Source organism: Colletes gigas, unplaced genomic scaffold (assembly GCF_013123115.1).
Source record: "Colletes gigas isolate AHSC1104 unplaced genomic scaffold, ASM1312311v1 Colletes_gigas_Sc00002, whole genome shotgun sequence".
Lineage (NCBI taxonomy): Eukaryota > Metazoa > Arthropoda > Insecta > Hymenoptera > Colletidae > Colletes > Colletes gigas.
In genome coordinates, this window is record NW_025106631.1 from 2,341,323 (window position 1) to 2,364,530 (window position 23,208).

Here is a 23,208-nt window from a genome sequence, read left to right on the forward strand (position 1 = left end):
TTCCAATGACCTAAAAAGCTGTCGAGCAACGAAACACGGGTGTTTCGTGTCGGTTATCGCGCGTTGCAGAAATGTAGAAGATAATGAAAGCGTTTTTAAAGCAAAGTCACGATAACTTAAGAAAAATCGTGCGTTCGCTGTTTCGGGTCTCAGTATCGATGCCTTGTAAACGTTCCTGTTACCTGAACGCAGGGTTGGATGCCACGGATAGTGACAAAGGAACATAATATTAAATATTCATCATGCATGTTCAGGGTCCAGGCACCACGTGTTCGAAAAAATAAAAAAATTAAACACTTTAAGGACTTTTGATAGTAATGTAAGAAAGACCACGTTTACATAGCCTATGGTATCTGCAAAGTGCATCAAAATAGTTTAATAAAAAATTGCATCGAACGGTGGAATAAAAATTATAAAGTTTCAGAGACGTAGCTTTTTCCAGTTGCGTGGGGACACCCTGTACGATTCGCGAGAGAAAGGCGGGAAGAATGAAATTTAAAAAATTCTTATTTGCGACTATAGTCACCGATGGGATACAACGAGCGTGCAACGATGGTCGACTATAGTCACCGTTAGTGTTTAAAGGGTTAAAAACGTCCTCGTATTCCAACGGATGGATGGAACAGCGTTTATTTTCACACGGACACCCGTGCAAAGGTTGACGATCGTAAAGGGCATCGGCAAAGAACGAGGCAAGTAGACCCACCTGCTGGATACGAATTTTCCTATGCTTGGGCACCGCGTCGTTTAGGATAACTTTACTACCCTCGTCGAACGGTCGTACGTCCTTCAGCGACTCGACGCTCGGCGACGCACCTCCACGGTTCACCTCGCCGGAAACGGATTTCTTTACCCTATTTCCGCACTTCTCCGCAGCTTCCAGGGGGTTCACGTAGAGATTATTAGTGTCCGTCTCTTCGGTGAGATCGCCCTGCGAAGTATCGCAATTAAATTACGCCGGTTGATCGCCGGATACTGGGCCTTAACAGCCAAGATACCCTATCATCCCCTATAAGATCGAATCAAATCAGGCTATTAACCCTTCAGCTGCGATACGTGTATTTATACGCTCTGAGAAAGTAGTAATTTGTTTGCGAAGGACGTGCACCGGGTGTCCCGGAATCAACGATAGGCAACCAAGGAGACCATTCTTCGTGGAAAAAATAAATCGTAAATCTCCCGAAAAAATTAATTTTAAAAATGTACAAAATCACAAAATCGTATGTCCGATCTCCTTGTTTGTTTCATATTCTTTTTCAGTACAGGAAAATTATATGAAATATCAAAGAATGGAGATACTATTTTTACACGCAATTAGCTTAAATGCAATTACTTTAATACACTACTGTAATTACGTATGATTAATGTTCCTTCTTACGCAAGCTCTAAATTCTATACATATTTCCTACGACTTTTCATCGCGACGTTCACTGTTACGGACTTGTTTCTTTTGGGAAATATGTTGAAGCGATTGTATGAGAGACAGAAAGCGCAAAGAAGAAGTAAAAATAGTGGCAAACGTTTAAATGTACCAAATATCGACGAAACTAATTAAACAAAAAGTAAGAGAAGGTACGCCGTTCCCAGATTATTTTCTTCCAAAAATTATACGCGTTCGTACTCTGCACCACATGCACACTTTCGTGAAATCAAATGGATCCTAAGACTAGGGCTACGGATCTTTTAAACTAAAACAGTTTCTAAACTAAACTTAATTCTATAAGGAGCATATCTTGAATCCTCTTCTCTGACAAAAGGATCGAGCGACATTCGTGGTACCGATTTGGATCAATTTTTGCATACGCAACGGGTAGTGTATGTCGTGTATAAACACCTGCTAAAACATACTGTGCATTGTTATACCCGGTGTGCACTAACCTTGTATTAAATTGAATCCTAATCCTACGAGGATGTGGCTTTGGAGCAGATACCAAGTTTGAGTCACTGTAGAGCTTGTAATATACAGAAATCAATCCTCGATCTTTTAACACTCAAAATAAAATTTAACTTACAGAGCCTACAGTTATTCAAATTTGTCACCCCAAATGACATTCCAGTAGGATTAGGGTCAAAACAGATCTGTAACACCAACGCAGCCTAATCCCTTCGTTAGATCGCCTAACACGAAATTTCACGATGCTACGTTTACTATTGCACAGAAGATATGTCTCCGTCTAAACGACTAACATCAGAACACCCCGACAATTAATCAACTACTCATCGTGCGACGATAGGTATCGAAACAAAAATTCCGTTTCGTCGGAAGATTCTTTTTACGACTTTTAATTAAACACAGATATTGTACCTTATTGTTATCCGCCGTATGGCCAGCAGAAGAAACCTATAATAATTATTATTCGTTCTCGCCATTCGTTTCGAAAATAATTTTCTATGAAATTATCGATGAAGGAAGAGAGTTGCATTACAACGGAAAAGAAAACGTTCAGCACAGAAAGTTATGATTAATCTGTACGTACTGAATCGATACCCGTACGGCGATAATTAAAATAACGCTTTGTGCAAAGTATGCAAATAAATCTAGTCACATTGCATTGTGCGTGATAAAGAACGATGTTCGAAAATGGACATTTTTGCTGTTCTGAAAAGACACACGTTTCTATAATTTGTAAGATTAATTTCATGCTTCGTAATAAGGATTCTACGCGGAACGATTTGGGCAAAGTCGTCACATCGTTTCGGATACAATTTTGGGACTTAAAAACAGCGACTAGGCACGTTCGAGCTAAATATAACTAAATTGGTAATTTTAAAAATAGAGCAAGAGTGTCCCCGCAACATTAAAATAAAGAAAACATACAACGACACGGAAGACTCGAGATCTATTAATACATTGTAACACGGGAGAAGATATATTATCAAAATATGCCATCCAAAAATAACAGAAATGGAAATAAAAAGAAATTAATGTCAATGGTGCAATTTTTGACGAAAAAAGGAGCTTTCTAACACCTTAAAAATAAAAATGTTTTTTTATAATTAGAAAATTATCATTTGGCGGTTACGAAGGGAGCCTCGATCTATTCCCTTTCAACCTACTTTCGCTACTAACTCCGGTAATTTTGGAGACATACGTAATTATGGTTATCAATTCGTGCCATCGGAATAATCGTGAAGCAATTATCAAAAAGGTTCGCGTAGCTGTGATTGCGGGTTCAAATCTCGTTTACCCGAATACACTACTCCCTTCTTTCTAATTGTACCCATTTACAATTGCATTAGCGATATGCACGGAACATAAAAACACGCGACGCCGCAAACACACAGAACGAATGCCTCCTTGCTGCAGCCGCGTTGTGGTTTACGTTTCTTTTGGGAAAAATCGACTCAATTTACGTTACTAATATTTTTCACGTAGCAGCAGTCTCTAATCTACCGTTCGGCGAAAGTGGGTTAAAATCGTGAGGGGGAATAGGTTGAGAGGTGCTCTCGTTAACCTCTTGGGGTACCTCCACTCTGCAATTAGATCAGAAACAGAACCATCGTCCGAACCAGCCGAGGATAAATCACATTAATTAGACGAGCACTCGATCTAACACGACTTTCACGCGTGTTTGTTTCAACTTTTCGTGTTCCGATCATATAAAATTAGGGGATTGTCGAGTGATAAAAGCTTTTATCAATTTTTCTTTTCCCATAAATGGCTATTTTCGAACATCGAGATAAAATGAAGAAACGATAAGGGAGCAACGTTGGATCTACCGTTCAGGATACTCTGGGAATTGGAAACTAACCGGTAAGTTCGCTAGATTCGCGGAGTATCGATTCCGTGCAGTACCTGCGATTGAGATGGATGCGTTTGACAACTGGCATAGGTGTCGGAGCTATCCACGCTGCCCTGCTCGTTGTACGGTCTCCCGTAGCTCAAGATCTCTAGGGCCTGGCCCGGGGACGTCTTCGCCTCGGTGAAGATCGACTGCACCGGCTGCTCTATCGACATCCCCGATCGCATCGATCTCATTTCCTGGCAGATGGGGTTACGAAAGTCGCTGGTCGCCAACGGCATTATATTTTCCGCGTCTCTGAAGTCTTTGTATTCCTAGAAACACGACCGACGTGAAAAGTCTCGGTTTGTCGAAGACGATTCGCCGTTCGAAGCGTCGCCTTCGACACGAATCTGATCCTAAACAAAAATCCTCGACGAACGGGCGCATCTTTCGTCAATAAAATGTTCTCTTTTCTTTGCTCTAAAATAAATTTTTGAACCATTGTGAAAGGAAGTTGTACAGTAATCCTTCAGCGGCCATTTTGGTCCACGTTTGTACATTTACGGCAAAAGATCGTTACTTCGCGAGATATTTTAATTTTACTATATCGTGGATGATGGCATCGAATAGCTAAACATGCACTATACTATATCAGCTGCACTAAAATTGAATACTGCATCTTTTACTTGAAAAGTGACTAAAACTTACTAATGGATCTAATATAAAATCATCGCCAGAAACGTAATTTGTTAGAAGTGAGCTACTAAATTTCGTTTGTGCAAGATGTTACATTTGCCATAAATTTGTGAACGACGAAAACCGCGCCCGTTCGTTAAACCAATAAAATAGTATCTTTCGTGTGCTACGCTCTAAGAGTAAGGGGAAAAGAAGAAAAAATCATTGTGTGCTCTCTAAGTAATCGAATCTATTTGACGTGGCATTTCTACATTCGTATTATTATACTCGCCTGATGTGTCCAGAATGTATTTGCACGACCGTATAAAGTAGGTTAGAAGAAGAAGACAGTACAGGGTACATAAAAATGTTACATCTTTACTATCGGGGGAAGGATTCTAATCCTCTAGATCTGAATTTTAATTATATTTTCTAATCAAGAGATGCTGATAATGTAACCAATAAACTCCGTGTTAATAAACAGACAAATGATAACATAAATCACGTGTTCCATTCTAAATGTGAATATTACAAGGTTTAAATAATAGTATAACTTTCTCACTATTTTCTGTAACTAACAGATTGTGACCCCTGTGGTTTTTTTAACAAGTGAATAGAATATGATTACACAAAATATTCAGAGGCGTAGAATTCTTCCCAGATGGTCGAGTCGTAACATTTTCATACGCCCTGTATACGCGGGCCTGTAATAAGGTGCGAAACTTAAGGAAAATAACGTTCGCTACTTGTTAATCGTTCCCAAAGCTTGCCAGAACAACCGTAGATGCAGTAGTTACGCTATTGCACATAACATGATCATTGCAAGACCTTTGTATGCTTTCTGTCGTGCTTGTTATTTGAGTCCTTTTGTATCTAAACAACGCATGCTGATAGGATGAAAAATGAAAGAAGCGTGTATTGCGAAATCCATTACGCGATACGAGAATCGGATCGAGCCACGAGTCTCAACGATTGAAATTTATCAAAGACGTTCCATCGTAATCGTTATTTGTTTCTTCTGGTTTTCGATCGTATAATGGATTTAAACGACCCAAAAGTACGAGTCGTTCGTCGCAGAAAGCGTTACATTCCGTGTTACAGATTCTCTGTCGCGGAACCAAGCTGCTACGATTACTCGAAACACGACGATGAAAAAGGCAAAGTGTCGGCGAATTCGAATCAGAAACGGTACAATGTGGAAATTGGAAAGTGACGATTGTGTATTGCGTGTATTAAATATTCCTCCATCGACGAAATTCGAGCATTGCCTTTTATTCGGCCACGCGCTTGCGCGATCACGACGCCATTCGGAAGTTAATCGTTAAATTCGACGGCTCTCTGTCAAGCTGAATCGAAACACCGCGCGCAAAATTATTATTCGAATATCATTATGTCGCGCAAACCTTGTACTTGCCCGAATAAAATTAGGTCGCTGAGATTCGATAGGTCTTAGCGAATTAACATCGTGGCCGCAGAATCGTGTTCGTCATCGTCGCCGCCATTTTGGTTGCTTAAATTAATTCATCGATCACCTTGCTCTAACCCTCTGACTGTGAAAGGGAACTTCGCCTGTTTTCTATCTGTAAAATATTTAATAATAGTAATAGTTTCGAAATAATAAAATATTTACGAATGATAAATACAGTGTTTACTGCAACTGTAATAATTTGCTGGCGTCAAGTTTGTGGACGAAAAATGAATTATCAAACGATCTTGAATATATCTAAAGTTTCGAAAAGTATTTTAATTACCGAGGTCGAGGTTTCTCGTTGGTTTCGAAGTATAATAGTAGTCAAAGGGTTGATACCGCTATTAATAACGGTGAGGAACACGATTCTACGTAGTGGTTACTGATTAGATCGTCATGTACCTATATATTATTATCCGATCATGCTACGTACGACGATGAGATGAATGAAAGTGTAGAGTGTGCGTGTCTCTTGCTCTATGCAGCCAACGAACTAATGGAAAGATTCAAGGGTTTGTTAGTAAATCCACGCCGTTCTCCGAGGGCATCCAGTCGTCGTGCGAATACAAGTATTACGTTCGAAATAATTTTCTGCTTTCGGGAGAAAAGACTAATTTTCTTCAGGCGATCCCAAGCGTCTTGTACCATACTACTGTTTGTTTAAAAATGCACAACGATCAATCGCTGAACAGTCACGCATCTTAGAAACGGAACAATACTTATCTATAGGATGAACAATTTTCTGTAAAACGACGTTGTACGTGAAATGCATCGTTGCAATGAATTTTCTTGGCCGCGGAACCGCTCGAAACAGCCGTTTCACGCATCGAGACAGCCGTCTTAATCGTTCTTGACTCGCAAACGAATTGCTCTAACACGAGTAATCGCGTTCCGCGACCGCTCGAAACGATCGGGTCGAGTGGGGCAGTTCATGCACGAATCTAGCGTGCGAACTTGCCGTTCGTTTTAAAATTGAAAGCAGGAAATTATCCGTCAGAGATATCGATTCGTAGAAAAATACGTAGTAGGCATTTGCGAATAAATTTTAAGGTAAAATAAAAAAAAAGAATCGCTTATACCGACGACGACCGATGCAAAATTTCGCGTTAGCGTCGAAATTTTATTGATTAGCTATTTTTTATTGGTTAGCACAGTTATGCTAGCCACGCGAAAGTGATATGCAGTTAATAAAGTTATTAGGAAAAATACCGACCGCAGGCATTCTTAAATGTTACGTACGATCGATCGGTGGAAACATCTTCGACTATAATAATGGAACGTTTTTAATGTGGAACTTTCGTTTGTGCTGTTTTGGGTTCGAAAAAAAAAAAGAGGTTTTATAGTAAACGAAAGTTAATTCGCAGGTACCTAGTACTTGTAACATACCCAACGATAAGTGTATCCAGTTTGCAACGTGATCGATAAACTCCTAATCGACTCGACCAAGGGGTTGGTAATTAACGATCGAATCGGAGACTGTTTCAAATGTCTCGCCCTTGATTCTATTAATAACTCGAGCGAAATTAACCGAATGTCATGGAACCGTGGAGAAATTCGTGTGTTTCGAGCAGACACTGTGGAATTTATATAATGGAACAAAATGAATGTTACGTTAACCCTTTGCACCCCTATGTCGAGTGTGATTCGACATCAATTTTTATCTCAGGAGCCAAGTCCCACTCGACATTTTTTCAAGTCCAAACCAAAGAGATATCGTACACTTGAAAGTTAGAAAATGCAACAACAGTGTAAATAAAACAGATATTTTAACAGATAAATTTCAAATAAAACACTTAAAGGCGTTTGGGAGCTGCTGGTAACAAAATTTAAATATAATTCGGAGTGCAAAGGGTTAAAGATCGGTAAAACCACACGTTTAGTAAACCAGAGATTAACGATGGAAGCCATACTCATCGATGATAGTTTTTAGGGGTGATCAGAAAGATACAAATTAAGAGCCACGTAAATAGCCAATTATAACTCGAAGTAAAATAAATTATAACAACGAAGTTTGACATTCAATGGAGTCGTAAATAAAGAATAAGTTCCACAGTGCATGCTCGAGCTAATCGAACGAGGAGCTTCCCGAAAAGATGGAAGAAAACCACTCTGTTTAATAAGTAACGCGAATAAAGGAGATCGAGAACGGTCGTTAGAGATCTCATCGAGATTCGTCCGCGACATAGTAAATCTGCGAGATTGCTAACGTTACCCTTTACTTAACGTGCCACCGAACTGGATAGACTTTCTCGTGGCGGGAAACTATAGTACTCTACTTAGGATTAAGTGAAAGGGTGGCGCGGGCAAAGCTAAAAGCATCGTATTTCGCTTCTAACGCGATTGCCGTGAACAACGATGCCTGCGCCTTGACCTACAAAACTGCGAGTTTACACGCAAATGAAATTAGTGGACGAGCTACGTTGCGTCTAAAGCTTTGAATGAACTGGTATCGTGTCAATGGAAAAGTTGTGCTCTGTTGAAGGTGAACGGGGGGAGGTGGGAGGCAGTGCATACACCCAGTGGACTATATATATGAAAACCGTGCATCGGCCTTAGTACGAAAACAATGGCGGACAGACAAACGTTTAAGCTCAGGGTACGAAACGAGAGATCGCGATCTCGATCGGACCGTTGGTCGAAGCATTTGGATCGTAAAGTAAAAAATACAATAAAAAAAAAAGAAATAGTAATCGAATGAGAAACTAAGGTGTACATGAAAATCAAAGATGAAGTTGGTCCCCTCGGATACCAATTCTCTCGAACAGCCCATTGGTGTATGTAGTGCCGCCTAAGGAAGAACGTTAGTGATCGTAAATACCTTCGTAGTACAAAAGCAACACTCGAATTCGCTAGGTATTTCATCATTTTTCTCGAATTTTCTGCTGTCTTTTTTCTCTTCATCCTACAATGTCACACACACAATTTCCTATTTTACTTTACGTTAACACACGGCTCATCGGTCGGAAGCGATCGGATCATTTCGTTCTTTCGCGATCGACGTTTTCATTCTTTTTCCGTAATTCTCTCCTTTTCCCGCCGCGAATGCAAACCCCGTAACGCCCGGTAAATGAACTTCCGCGTTGCGTACGGTAGTTTCGCGTCGAATGTATATTAATAGTACGCGAGCGGAACTTTACGAACTAGGGCTCTTTCACTCCGACAAGAACTTGCGTTACCGTAAAGAGTGATGATTTATAATGGGCGCTCCGATGCGAAATAATTCGAGCGCTTCGCGAGCGAGCGAACATGTAATTAATCCTTTGAAGCACGCATTCAAGAAAAAAAAAAATAAATATCTTTCGTATAATACGTGATTATCGTTTCTCCAAAACCGATAAAAACCGCATCTCGAATAAAAGTTTTCGCAATGAACAATTTGTCGCGACGCGGTTTCGAAGCCTTACGGAAATTCATTTAAGTTTGTTCGACCTTTTAACATTCGTTGGTACGGAAAGGCTACGAAATTAATTCCAACCGCGTTCGAATAAATAACACTCGAATTCCCGCAAAGACTTTCTCCCCCGACCTTGTGTAATTTTGCGCAGAAAACGACTACCTTTGATCACGGTGCTTCAAAGGCTTAAACGAGGCAACGTATGATCACGTGGAGCCAGAGAGAGAAACTTCTCGTATCTAAGGGTGAAAAGGTAAATGTGTTAATTTGTTGAAGAAAAGGAAACGTGTAATGTGTAGATTCGTTCATAAATCGTGGTATTCGTGATTTTCTTACTCTAAGCGTGCGATGGTAGTTTCTAATGTATCTTCTAAGACTCGTCGTGACATAATTGGAACCAAGGAAAAGGAAAATATCTAAGCCAGGTTTATACTATACGATGCTACGTACCAAATGTTAATAACCAAACTTTGTTAATGTATTCTGTAAACGTAGGTTTTAAAGCTTTAGAAATATTCCTGTGAGGAAGTATAAGCTGTCATGGCCGCCAAGAATGAATCAGATTATGTTGTTAAACTCTGTCAAGGTTTGTATAAGATTTGTCATTAAAACTTATAGGTATTGACAAAGTTTGGCTATTAAAAGATGGGACACTCCGTTGCACGGTATAAACTCTGCTTCAACTTTGACAACGTGCAGTTAGAAACGTTCGTTTGTAATCGTCGATACCACTACTTATAAATTTGCGTCTATTGAACGATACGTGACGTGTGATAGAAAGTGTTTATCGAGGTATGTAAACCGAGTGACAGTGAAACGCATCGTAGTGGAAAAGAAATAAACTATTGTCGTGTGTGGACGGACGTCACAATTGCTTTTCGTTACTTAGGTCGAAGGTGTAATGAACGCACATAGTTTTCAAAGCGAACCGTAACACGAACCTGCTGTCCTGTATATGTCTCCACGAGTAACCCTTTCAGACCCGCTAAAAATTGCTCATGGAGATTGGAATCGTTCGTTAAAACGTTCCTACGTTAACATTTATCAATCGCTTCGGAGAAAAGGCTGAAAGGGCTAATATGAAAATTAATAAAATTCATTCAGCGTCTAAAAAGAAAACAAACGAAAACCCATTAGTATCGACGATCAGCTATCTACCGTGAAGTAGAAAAAAAAGCGTCCAAAGAATCCTCGAAGTCGTAACCGTCGAGAGTACGGATATTTCATTCCGTCGAACAGCAATTATAAGACGTCCCCCACTCTTATCGTTTAAATAATCGAAAGATTTCATCTCGTATAATCTCGCCCTCGAAGTCGGTCTAACTCGTATGCTCGTCGACGGACCAACTTCGAGGTTTCGTCGAATTAAGCAGATATATAATCCGTCGAATCATAAACCCTTTGATCGGATTCAAAATTGATTTTATTCGATTACAAGTAGAATTTTCTTTTTTATTTCCTAATATTAGAATGGACGTTTGACCGGCGTCGTATTACAATTAAACACGAGCCGAAGGATCATGCCAGACACGTGAACGACAAAAACTGCCAAAATGATCCACCGATACTCTACGTTTGATTATTCGATCCTTACAGCCGGATATTATTAATACGTAATACAATATATGTACATGTACAGGCAGTGGTTTCGAAACAATTTAATCACCGTTAAATCGTGACTATCTATCGAACATTATTGTATTATTGTATACGAGAATTACTAACGTTAATCGATCACCGAGTATGTTATAAATGTAAATCGTGTTTCTCAAATCGTCCGTCGTGTAATAAATTGAGCAGCAATATAACTTTCTGCGTATTATTTCTCAACATCTCCAGACACGTTCCGAGCGATATATACAATAATAATTAGTACTAATTAGCCTATGAAGAATGTCGCGGAAAGATTATGCGTTTTCTCTTTAAGGATCGTCTAATGTATCGCGAGAAACTGATAGATATTACGTGTTAGCCTCGTTGAGATATTTAGGAACTCGGAAACAGCGTTCCTCGAGCGAGATATCTGTTGTAGAGCCGGGACTATTCAAACAGTTTACTATTATCATTCAAATAAGAAAGAAATTTAGTTGTTAGTCCACGTAAATGGTTACTTGTACAGAAAAATTTGAAAAGAAATCAGTTTTACCGATTTTTCATAACCACCGTAACAAAGTGCAATTTTTTGTATTTACAGTATTTTTCGAGAAACGAAGGCGACGCGTTCGTTTATGTGATATGAAAGTGTGTGTCAGGACACATTCAACCATATGAAATACAGTGGTTTTCAAGGACTCTATTTACTAATATAGTTCACTAATATTACTGTATTTATTAATATAACACTTATCGATATACCTTATTGCACGATCGTTCAATGTGACTGGTTTTTTGTTATTATTGACTGTCAGGATATTTCTGTTACTAATAGTATTCGCAAAAGCCATCAAAAATGTATAGTGCTAAAAAATGCATTCTCGTACGAGGAAGTCACATTGATGATACTACGTAACCTTACAAATAAATCCTATATAGTAAATACAAGTTTAATTGTTTCTTTTTCTTTACTTTATACGAGCTTGAAGAACATTGCATAATACATGGTTGAATTAATGCGGTATTCCACTAAAAAAAAATTACGATCGTCCTCGTTTCTCGAAAAATATTGCAAACATAAAAACTTTTGTTCGACACACATTCGAACCGCCAAAGAAGACAAGTCCCAGCCCTAATTTGCAATTGATCGACGTGCACAGTTACTAAGACATCTATAACTTCGCATCGAGAGTCGGGTCTAAAACGAGAATGAGTGAGTCTTTAAACTAATCGACACTAAGGTGTGATGCAATTATCGGTGCGATTTATAAAATGCTAAAAGAAAGGTTCTTCATCGACAATATCATGTATGCACTACCGTTCAATTCGTCGTCACTCAATGGGATGATAATCGAGCTCAGCAGATCGTGACAGTGGAAAAAACGAATGCATAACGTGCACGAAAGCGAGACGCTCTCGGGTGTTCTCGTTTCATTTTCTTTTCTTTTTTTTTTTTTCTTTTTGTTTGTTTGCTCTAGCCGAGTAAAATGTACGGTCTACAATCATACAAATTAGTCGTACGTGATTAAGAAGCGATCGAGCAACGAAGCAACTAATCCAGAGCACGGGTACGCCTCTGGCTACAGCTCGCGTTTCGAATGCACCGTCGAATGCGCAGCATGATCAAAATTACTGCTGCCAACAAGTCAACAAACTTCCTGATCAACTCAACCCTTTCGCTCGCGGTTCCTCGATTCAAAATTTAATAATTATTATTCCCTCGATTTAAGATAACTGTCAAGTTTGCATATTTTTTTATTCAAATTCTAATTTCCAGAGAAACTATACAGTTTGTTTACGAACGATATCGAAGATATTTAATGTTGCAATGTTAATAAAATTATTAGTTTGTATCTTGTACGATCATTTTTATCGTTGAATTTGAAATGAGTGAAAGGGTTGAGAAAGATGGCGGCGTACTGCGAGACAACGCGTCTTCCAGCCGCAAGTGTCGGAACGAAGAACGCGTCTCGAACAGAAATAGGCACAGATGACAGAGGAAAGTAAAAAACATCGAAGCGACATGGCACGATGGAAATTAGAGAGAAATGAATAACAGTGAACGAAATAGACGAGCGTTACGAGAAGTTACGGGCGATATAATAAATCGGTGTCTCTCGATAGTCGAATCGATTTCTCGGATCGAGGACGGCAAGGTCCGACGTCGATGTACCCCCGCGGTTCACACACCCCGGATTATCGTCCACCACGTATTCTCTTTCTCGTCCTACGCACATCGTCGTTCTCGTTTTGTCGTTGCCTTTCTCGTGGCCGTCCATCACTACGAAAACTTGGAATGGCGGATTCTATCATGTCGGACGTTGCCAGGAAAGGTCGGCAAACCTCTTTATCGAACGCGCGACATTTTAACGGGAAGATTTCCCCCCGCGTTCGCGAGTACTCGTTTCGCGTGCGAAACGAGCGTTTGGCATGCACCACTCTCGAGCATCACTTCCGGGGGAAACGTTAAAACCCTCCCCGGTATCGAGGGGATCGAACCGATCGAGGACGTTTATCGTGGAGTCTCGTCAAATTTCGATCCTCTTTCTCGCTTTGTTATCTTTTTATTTTCTACCGAAACAGCGAAAGAGAACGAGATTCGGCAAGGTCCGACAGTAGCAGGTTAATTCGTGTGTGTGTGACGAATGTTTCGGCGGCTTTGTTCAACGATGGTGGTTCAATGCGCGCTGTCGGACATTGCCTGTAACACACCGACATGAAATCCGTCAGAAAATTACCGCCAAATGTGAAAGAATGAATACTGAAGAACGTATTTATTTTGGGGGGGTTGGGTATTCTCGAGCAAAGAACTCGCTGCTGCCTGCAATAATTTTTCACGATTTTACAGTCGAATCGGAGCTGCCTCCTCGTCGCGTTTCGCCTGATTTCAAATTTTCGTTCTCTGCGTCCCGTAAAATGAAAACAAACGGACGATATTATTGCAGCCAACTGCATGAAACGTAATAGGATTGCGAGGCACGCGTTGCTAATTTAGTCCAATGAATTTAACGAACGCGACGTACTGGAAAATGAATTTTCCAGAAGCGTAGAAGCTGCGACTGTAAATAATATTTCCGGCCTTTTTCACCGTGGAAGGGTCACTAATACCGTATGCAACGTTGCAGAAATTAATCAAATTGGACGTAAATTGGCCTCGCGAAAGATTTCTTAACGGCGACCGTACGAAAAGGGTTAAAATCACAATCCTATCGTTCAATTGCGTCCAGTAACGTAATTAACGCAATGGAACTGTTGCTGAAATTTTCATACCAGAATTTACGTTAAAAATATTTGATAGATATCAATTATGCGTTAATATCTGGACAGCAACTTCTTACAAAAAACCACAAAACACTGAGTGCGCAAAGTTACGGGTATTGATCGTGTGTGCGAGAAACCAAGGAAGAAGAAAATTTAAATAAATATTCCTGAAACACGAACGAGATCTGGACGGCAACCAACGACGAATGATTGACAAATCAATTTGTACGTGGTTAGAAAAATTAACAAACATCGAACACTGTGTGATACGAATAAATAATATTGAACGAAACATAACGACCACTACTTGTCTATATTTCCAGCGCGTGTACGTGTGCAGAGTGGCACAAAAAATTACAGTGGTCTGACGCTTCGAATCATTTTAGTGCAATATGCGTATTACGTACTATATCACGTACTTTGCATTTCCGTGAATCGTGTACCACCGATGACAAACGAAAAAAAAAAATAATGAACATTCATTGATCACAAGCGAGCATTCCAGGACCGCAGTAATGTGCGAAAGAAACACTGTCAGTCGTGAAAATTATGTTAATCTGTCGACGAATCGTTAAGCCCGGCGCGTTTCGCGACGAAAAAGCATTTGGACGACACGAAATTTTGGTCCTCCGATCTACTCGATGTCTTCACTGTCTTTTAATCCCATCGACGTTCTCAATCCTCTCATTTATTTATACTTGTATCCTACTTCCACCACCGATTATCGATTCTATGCTGACCATCGCGTGACGTTAACGATAATTAAATTTAGGAAAGGAAAATGGCCGTGAACGGTCGAATTTACAATTCTTTACTCTTTAGGCCTCTTCGATTTCTAGCGAAGCATCAACTTCTTTCCTCGTTAACAGGGCTAGAGGGGGGAAATGAGTCATGGATGTCTAAACAATCATGTTACGATGAGAGGATCAGTGTTTACAATGACTCTGATATCTTTGATTCATCGAGACTTGAACATTTGTATAAACTAGAAAATTGTAATGCATAGTTTACACGAGCAATGTATGTTTGCAATCTATTAGGAGGCAATATTGTATACCGAATAATAATTGTGATTTTGTTCGAAACGAACTCGACGAATTAAAGGTATAATGCGATTGTTTAGGGGGGATATAGAATATTCGAATAGCGTGGGCGAGTAAAGGAGGAAGCAAACGTTGAAGAAAATTAATGTCGTTCTTTCGGGCTCCGCAGATCGTCGGTTCACTCGCGAGCTAAAATAAATCGTGTACCCAGGATCGTGTAGACCGGTAAATCGATCGTTAAAATATATTTGCAAATAAAGTGACGCGACCGTGTGGAACGTTCCAAGTCGAAATGTTGCGCAAACCTTTATTCGGACGCATCTGTACCTGATAGTGCTGCAATTTTTACCGAAAAATTTATTGAAAAACAAGCCTAACACGATTCGCGAGACGCAAGCTCGAGGCAGTTTGCAGACTTAAACGAGAAACTTGCGCAACAGTGACGTAAAACGTGTCTTTAATCGAATCCAAACGAGCTAACATTAACTTTCTACGTCAGCGTGAGTTAAGTAGACTGTAACACGTTATCGTTTGCAATAGTTATGACAGCACTGGTAGGTACAGACGCACTTGTACCAAGAAGAATAGTATGTTGCACTAGAAAATCACCACCTCTGTTAAACTGTATGCGTCGAGTATACGGAGCAAGGTGTTTCCGAATAAAAAATTTAATTTTTAATTTTAGCGAAGAGACGCGTGAAAAAAATGATTTTGTCGGATACAATGGTTGACCCGGCTCCGTATATTTTCGCATATATGCTTTCAGCGTCGCGACGAGCAAATATTTTCGCAGCGAAACCGATGGCAAAAAAGTTTGCAGGAAGAAAGTTATCCGACAGAATCGGGGAACGGATCCTGAGAAATATTTACTCGGTCGCGTTTCGTGCCAGATCGACGTTTCGGGTGCTGGCAACAATTTCGCCGCCACGAAAGAAAGTTGCACACAACACCGCGGGATACCATTCGATCGATTATTGGTATCCCGATAAAAACAAGCAGGCACACATAGATAAGAAGCTGCACGTCGAGCAAATCGTCTCGGTCCAGCAGTAAATATCATTTACAAATGCTTCCGTTAAATCATACTTTGCTATCTGATCGATAACGTCGAACAGCTTTAACTTGAGCCGCTGTGATTGCTCAAACCTATCACCGGATAATTTATTACTCCTTTCGTCAACGTTGAAATGAAATTAAAAAATTTAATATTTGATATAGTAAAATTCGTTCGACAAAATCACGAGGTATACTCGACGTGCTTTCTTTCTATATATAATATGTATATATAAAAAAAAAATAAATAAATGAAAGACTGTTCATACTAGGCGTGCTTGGGTACATCGTGTCATTCTGCATGATTTCAATTATCATTACAAGTTCGTTCTCACAGCACGTCGTGTGTGAAATGAAACTTGTACCGAGGCTATTCGACATAAACACGTTCACACAGATTCCAAACAAGAACGATATCATTGGATGCACGTTCCTTCGTATAGATGTTACATCAAAGATAAAAGCATCGGTTTTGCTAAATAAATGAAAAAATACCGAGACAGAATAAACATTCAGTATGCTCGAAACAAATTACGAACAAGTGACTAAATACACGATGGATCTTTGCTCTGGTAAATAGATCGTGAATTGTTAGATTTTTATTACTCAACAAACTGTGCGTCAATCTTACAAAGCGCTTTACGTAAAAAACACATCTTATGAGGAACGTTGGTATATTTTGTTCAAGTTATACGAAGATGCCTGCTTGTACAGAGTGTCCCCAGCATCGGTGAATAAAAAAACAAATCGAAAATGAAGAACAAAAGTTTTTCATTGGAGGCTCCGTTGTCGAGAAAATGAACTTTGAATATTCACGGAGCACGCGTGCAGTGGAATTGGCCCTCCGTGAAAGTAGAAACAATGATTAATGGTCAGACGCGTCAGGCAAATCGTATTCAATCGCGCGTGTACTCGTTGAATATTCAACGTGGATTTTCTCAACGACAAAGCCTCCAATGAAAAAGTTCTATTCTTTATTTTCGATTTATCTTTTCACGTAGAATCACTCCTATCTTGGATGTACCACCGTTGTCGGGACACTCTGTACATTTCGCGCGTGAGACAGTTATACCTACGGATTGTTCGCGAGTCTGACCAAAATCAGACTCTACTACTAGTTTGCATCCAATGTAACCGCTATGGTGCTCTGATAGTCGTGCCTCTAATAGCCACGTGCGTATACTATACAGAAATTTACGAACGATTCCGTCTGTACAGATGGGCTCGAATTTCTTTGACGAAATATAGCAGTTGTCCTAAAACTTTTGGGCGACGGTCTACGCACGGTTACAGAAATTCGTTCCAAATTAAGAGCTCGATAAGGACTCTCATATTTATGTTTCACGTGGAACGACTCGAACATTCTAAACCTACTTGCACGCGACATAAAATCACTACACACCACTCCCCATGAGGGTGATCGACTCTTGATAGATTACAATTACATTTGTATTACATACATTTATACTGTATAACAGTATAGATTTATTTCACGTAAAAACTGTAAATGAAATGTTGAAGTATGTAATAAATAGCAATTTAATCGTTACACTGGTAACCAAGAATTGTTACTTTATATTCTTCCGAGAAAATAAGACCTTTCGCGAGACTCGTATTATACCAGACGTTATAGTCAACGTTCGTTCACGTTATACTTACACCCAGCACCGCATTCCCCTTAATACTATACCGTTCTTTATTTCTCCCTGTAATAACGTTTCATGCGAGTCGTTGCAAGTAGGTTAGACGTCTGCGGGTCAGACGTTTCAGTAGATTCTAACAGTTCCGTCGCGCGGTCAATGGCACAGTGATTCCTACGCGCTTATGCCAAACACTTTGACACGCAAGTCGAGGTGATCATGTTCCCCTAACTGGAGACAAATTACTGTAATCGTACGTACTACGGTAATGCGAAATTAGTAGTCGCAAACTGTTCCGAAAAGATGATAAAAATCACCGTCGTTACGTTTTCGCCATAAAATGATTAATGAATGCGAACGGGGAGAAAAACTAATATTAACCGATGGCAAGAACGATCCGACGAACGCTTCGTTATTTCTCTAACGTTTCGATTACACTTTTTAACCCTCGTCGAGCACAGGAAGCTCTGATTTTCCAACTTTTTTCTTTCAATATGCAAACACTGTTTTAAGCAAGAAATTCTAAGCTTTGCAGGGTCGAAACGGTGCAGAAAGAATAAAAGTTTTCGTTGGATCGTTCTCGTCGTCACGTTAATACCGATTTTCAGTTCATCGAAGTACCGTTAAATTTTTGGTCGAAGATAAAAGTATATGATAAAAAAGAAAAAAAAATGACGGAAAGGATGCAAACACCTTTTCACTAAATTCGAGAAGAATCGAACCCAATCTGGTTAAAGCAGTCCTGTCCACGGGAGGAGCCCCAACACGCGGCTCGCGTAAAAAAGCCCACATGTGTAACGCTACATCGATACGTATATATAGCGTACGTGTACTACTGTTCAACAAATACAACGTGGAATAGAAAAAGCTGCTTTCTCGCTCCCAGGAGCAACTTTGGACAGGACTGGGTCAAAGGATCATCAGATGCCCGCGCATACCTAGTTCTCCAGGCGCGTACAGACAGAAACGAATACATCGAGAAATCATACATAACCGATGGTTCGGATCTCACGACAGGGACTTACGCTAGGTGTGGTATTGCCTTGGTTCACGTGCTGGGCCGGTACGTCATCGTGAAAGTAATCGTCGTTTTGCGTTCCAGGTACGCTCTGCGCGAAGTCCAACAGACGGCGGTTCGGACTATCCGGGGTGTTCGGTAGGTCGTTAGGCAAATTTGGGAAGCAGGACGAGGCGCTTCGACGATGTCGTGAGAGACTGTAATGCTCATAGTTACGATAACAGCCTGGCCCGGTCTGGGCGGGACCACGTCCGCACGCGGACTCTCCCTCGGTGCTGTTACCATCCACGCCGGACATATTGTGACCTGGAAACAGGTCCCGCGTCCGTTCTGTCTTTTATAATATCGTCGACTTATCAACCTTGACGCAAGGATTGCGATTCGTTCGCCCGTAGTTGCGCACACGCCTCGAACGATGGTGTTCCAAATAGACATGCAGCGATCTTTCCATGAGCAGTATATATATATATATATATATATATATATATATTGGTGACAGGTTGACAAACAAAATACGAATAATAGGAGTAAGTGCCTCGGTCTGGTCCGGCGTGGTAGGCTGGTCGCTAGGCGGACAGGGATTGCAGCGGGACCAAGAGGCAAATTATAACAGCTAATCAGCGATTCAGCGATTACTCTGGTCACGACTCGCATATTACGTGCAGGGTATGTTATAATTGGTAACGATTACGTACAGTGACTCGCGAAGATATTTCAACTGTTACAAATTTAAAATTTCCCTGGGAAAAATTTTAATTTGTTGTTAGAGGCTTCGTTAAATTCGTGCATACATGGTAGATATAAATTCTGTGGAGTCTTATGAAAGAGAGATGGACTTTGAAAGTCACAATAAATGGTGTAACAAGTATTATATTTCAAATCGAAACGAGGAATGCAAAATGGTCCATTTTAAAAATACCCTGCACGCAAATACTGCACACATCCGGTACTATTATTCAATGGCAATTATCCTCAGAATCACGAGACTGAAATTATCCAATGCATATTAAATGCAGTACTGTAAACCTATATACTTTATATATTGCTATATATATATATATATACTTATATATAAGTATATATACATATATATCTGACAATCATTATGCAAATACGAATTGTTTGAAATACATATATCATCGAAGGCAATGTTAATTTCGAATTTAAATCAGCCAGAAAATATCAAACGTGAGTGAACGAGTCCCACTTCCGCTTGAACGAAAGATGGACGAGAATTCTCCTAGCATGGTTGCATTTCAATTTACGCGAAATATTCTGTGATAAAAGATGAAAGCATTTGGAAACTTTGATCGAATTACCGCCTTTCTCGCTGTGTTTACTCATGTTTGACGCTCACCGTACATCTAAAAATTAGAAATCGAAGGCTTCTGCTTGGCTGCCACCACCACGCCGGATTATCGTGATCTGGAAAGAAATTCCGGGTGTCCACTTTGCTCGCTTCCACGCGGAACGGATAGGTTTATCAACCGTGACGCAGAGGTTCGATCGTGAATGATTGATCGTGCTGGCAGAGGAGAGTTCTCGAGTTACGACACTGACTTTTTCATCAGCTTCTGCGCAGTGGCATTAGGAAACTAGAACTAACGTATATACCATACTAATAATTTCAGGCATCGTTTATGAGATATTAAACTTTCGAGTAACTATTATGATTCGTCAATAACAGTTTCAAAGTCGAGTATCTCAAATCGGGTACGAAGAGTCTCATCGAGTTCCTCGTGCAAAAATCGACGAAACGATCGGCGTCGTGCCTCGAGACCTCTGCTCGCAAGTGTATTTGGGTGTCGTTGCGTTATCAATCATCGTTTAATGAAGCTAATCTTTAGTCCGGCGTGGTTGGCAGCGTCCTTAGCTGTATCAGGAAAGTAGCCAAAGCGAAAACACTGATAACTCGTTACCATCCACGTCGGACATTATTCGTGAATTAGGAGCGTGCAGTTAGTTTTTCTTGCCTTGAACCTTGATATAGAATGGGTGTTGTTTAATCACGGGCAAGTGTGCCGGTAGGTAGTTCCAAGTATGGGGGAGATCGTTAGTTTCAAAGTTAGATTTCGGTCTGTCCGGCGTGGTAGGTTGTTCGTTAGGTAGACCGAGGAAGCAGCAGGAAGACGAGGCACCGCAACGACGCCACGAGGGACCGTAATGCTCATAGCTAGGATAACAGCCTGACCTGGTCTGGGCAGGGCTGCGTCCGTACACGGATTCCCCCTCCTTGCTGTTACCATCCACGCCGGACATATCGTGACCTGAAAACAGGCTCGGTATCCATTGTGTTTTTCATTATGCCACCAATTCATCAACCTTGACGCAGGATTAGCGGGATTCATTTCGAAATACTCTACTGGAAACACGTATCGGATGGAGCACGATCACAATGGCGGCGATTCCTGTTGCGTTACGAGAACCCACGAACGCACAGCAAAACCTTCGATATTAAGTTCTAATTTAAATATAATCGAAAATTCACATTTAAAAATATAGTCTGTTTCACTATATTGTAAAGTATAGTATTAAGTATGCAGAAGCATCACTAAAACCACAGTGATTTATTGTATTGTTTCTAAAAAGAGAAACGTGTCAGATACTGTGATAAACATTGCACGCAAGTATTTATCCCAAACATTGAATTTTCGATTAGTTATGTGAAAATTTCCATTGCGTCTTTTTATCAGTTCGAATAACGGAGGTTTTGGTGTGAGTTAGCCGTGAACGACGGTATTTTCGGTCTCGTTCCCGCCAGGACTGGTGTGCTTATGAATACGGTGCAGTTGCATTAATGAGAAAGTCGATTAGAGTGAAGCGGTGTTTTGTATGTGTGGTCGCGTATTACCTTGTCCCCTGCGCCAGAACTGATAAATGTATCATTCTTGCGTCAGGGTTGATAAATTGTTAACGTTGATTATGGTAAGACTATAATTGTCCAAGCAATAATGTTAGTAAGTTCACGATACGAAATGGTGAGAAGACGTCAATGAGCTGCGGTAGAATCCCCAAAGTGCGATCGAACCTTCTTAACTGAAGTGCAAACTCTAAACTCTACTTTCGTTCTAACTGAAAACTACTTCGATCGGTTCATCTATAATTCTTTGCAACTCTACGCGAAATACAAATGTATATAGTATCTTTCCTTGTCGAAAGTTTGCTGTTATAATGGAAAATTGTATTTCGACGTTTTCGTTAAATATTAGATCTGAAAACCTCAAGAAGCTCAAGATAAAAACCGATCTAGATCTCTAGGTATACAGGGTGTTCGGCCACCTCTGAGAGGAATTTTAATGGGAGATTCCAGAGGCCAAAGTAAGACGAAAATCTCCCATTAAAATTTTTCTTACAAGGAAGGTTTCTTAGGTGTCCGCCTCCGATTGTTCTGAATTTTCGATATGTTTTAAAGGGCCGAAAAATAAGATATACGTATTTTTTTATATCTAATATAAAAATATTTCTATCTCAAAAACTATCATAGATAGAAGAAAACTTCTTAAGGAAAAGTTTCATGGTTTTTTACATATAAATGCTGGTCATCAATTTTGTAAGAAATAATTTATTTATAACATTTTTAAAAAAATCACAATTTAAAATTGAAATATCTCCTGAACTACTAATTTTTCGACGTTACATAGTTAGTACTTTTTTATAACGATTGTCCAGCTGAATCGATCGACGTATTAAAAAATACCTCGTTCCATTTAAAAAAACAAAGGTGACCTTTATATGACCTTTACGCGTCCACTCACGAAGAAACTAATAACATCGGAATATGCTCCACTCGATACCATAAAAGCCCCCGCTGAAACATTTTTTGTTACGAGTAACAATAGCGAGAAAATCAAGATGTCAAAGTCGGGTGAGACACCCTGTATAATATTGCAATACGCAAAATTGTAAGAGGCAAACATACTATGTGATATATCAATGGATTCAGAAAAGAAATTGTGTTTTTTTTTGTTACTATGTAAATTGTGATTTTTTTTTAAATAATGTTATAAAGAAATTTTTTGTTATAAACAAATTATTTTTTACAAAATTGATGACCAGCATTTATATGTTCATAAAAAACCATGAAACTTTTCCTTAAGAAGTTTTCTTCTATGTATGATAGTTTTTGAGATAGCCTATTGTAGCTGAAACTTTAGGGGGACGTTTCACCGCCTAAAAAATACGTATATCTTATTTGTCGGTTGTTTAAAACATATCGAAAATTGAGAACAATCGGAGGCGGACATCTGAAAAGCTTCCTTGTTAGAGTGGAACACTCTGTAGAGTTGATACGTTAACGGTAAGCTCGAGTCACGGTTCGAGTTTCCCTGCGTGAACCTT

The 23,208-nt window shown here is 39.9% G+C and overlaps 1 protein-coding gene across 3 annotated transcripts in view; it reads right to left on the reverse strand.

Annotated features, from left to right (window-relative positions):
* Positions 1–23,208, reverse strand: part of LOC122403851 (potassium voltage-gated channel protein Shab) — a 44,621-nt gene that overhangs the window by 7,282 nt on the left and 14,131 nt on the right. For 2 of the 3 annotated variants that reach the window (XM_043407628.1, XM_043407619.1), the window contains exons 5-9: positions 18,878–19,176; positions 8,687–8,770; positions 3,797–4,057; positions 2,306–2,341; positions 707–931 (exon numbers count right to left, since the gene is read on the reverse strand). In XM_043407628.1, coding sequence (XP_043263563.1) covers positions 707–931; positions 2,306–2,341; positions 3,797–4,057; positions 8,687–8,770; positions 18,878–19,176 — 905 coding nt within the window. Of the gene's footprint in view, positions 1–706; positions 932–2,305; positions 2,342–3,796; positions 4,058–8,686; positions 8,771–18,877; positions 19,177–21,061; positions 21,138–23,208 lie in introns of all 3 variants that reach the window. The other variant, XM_043407639.1, reaches the window with a different exon arrangement.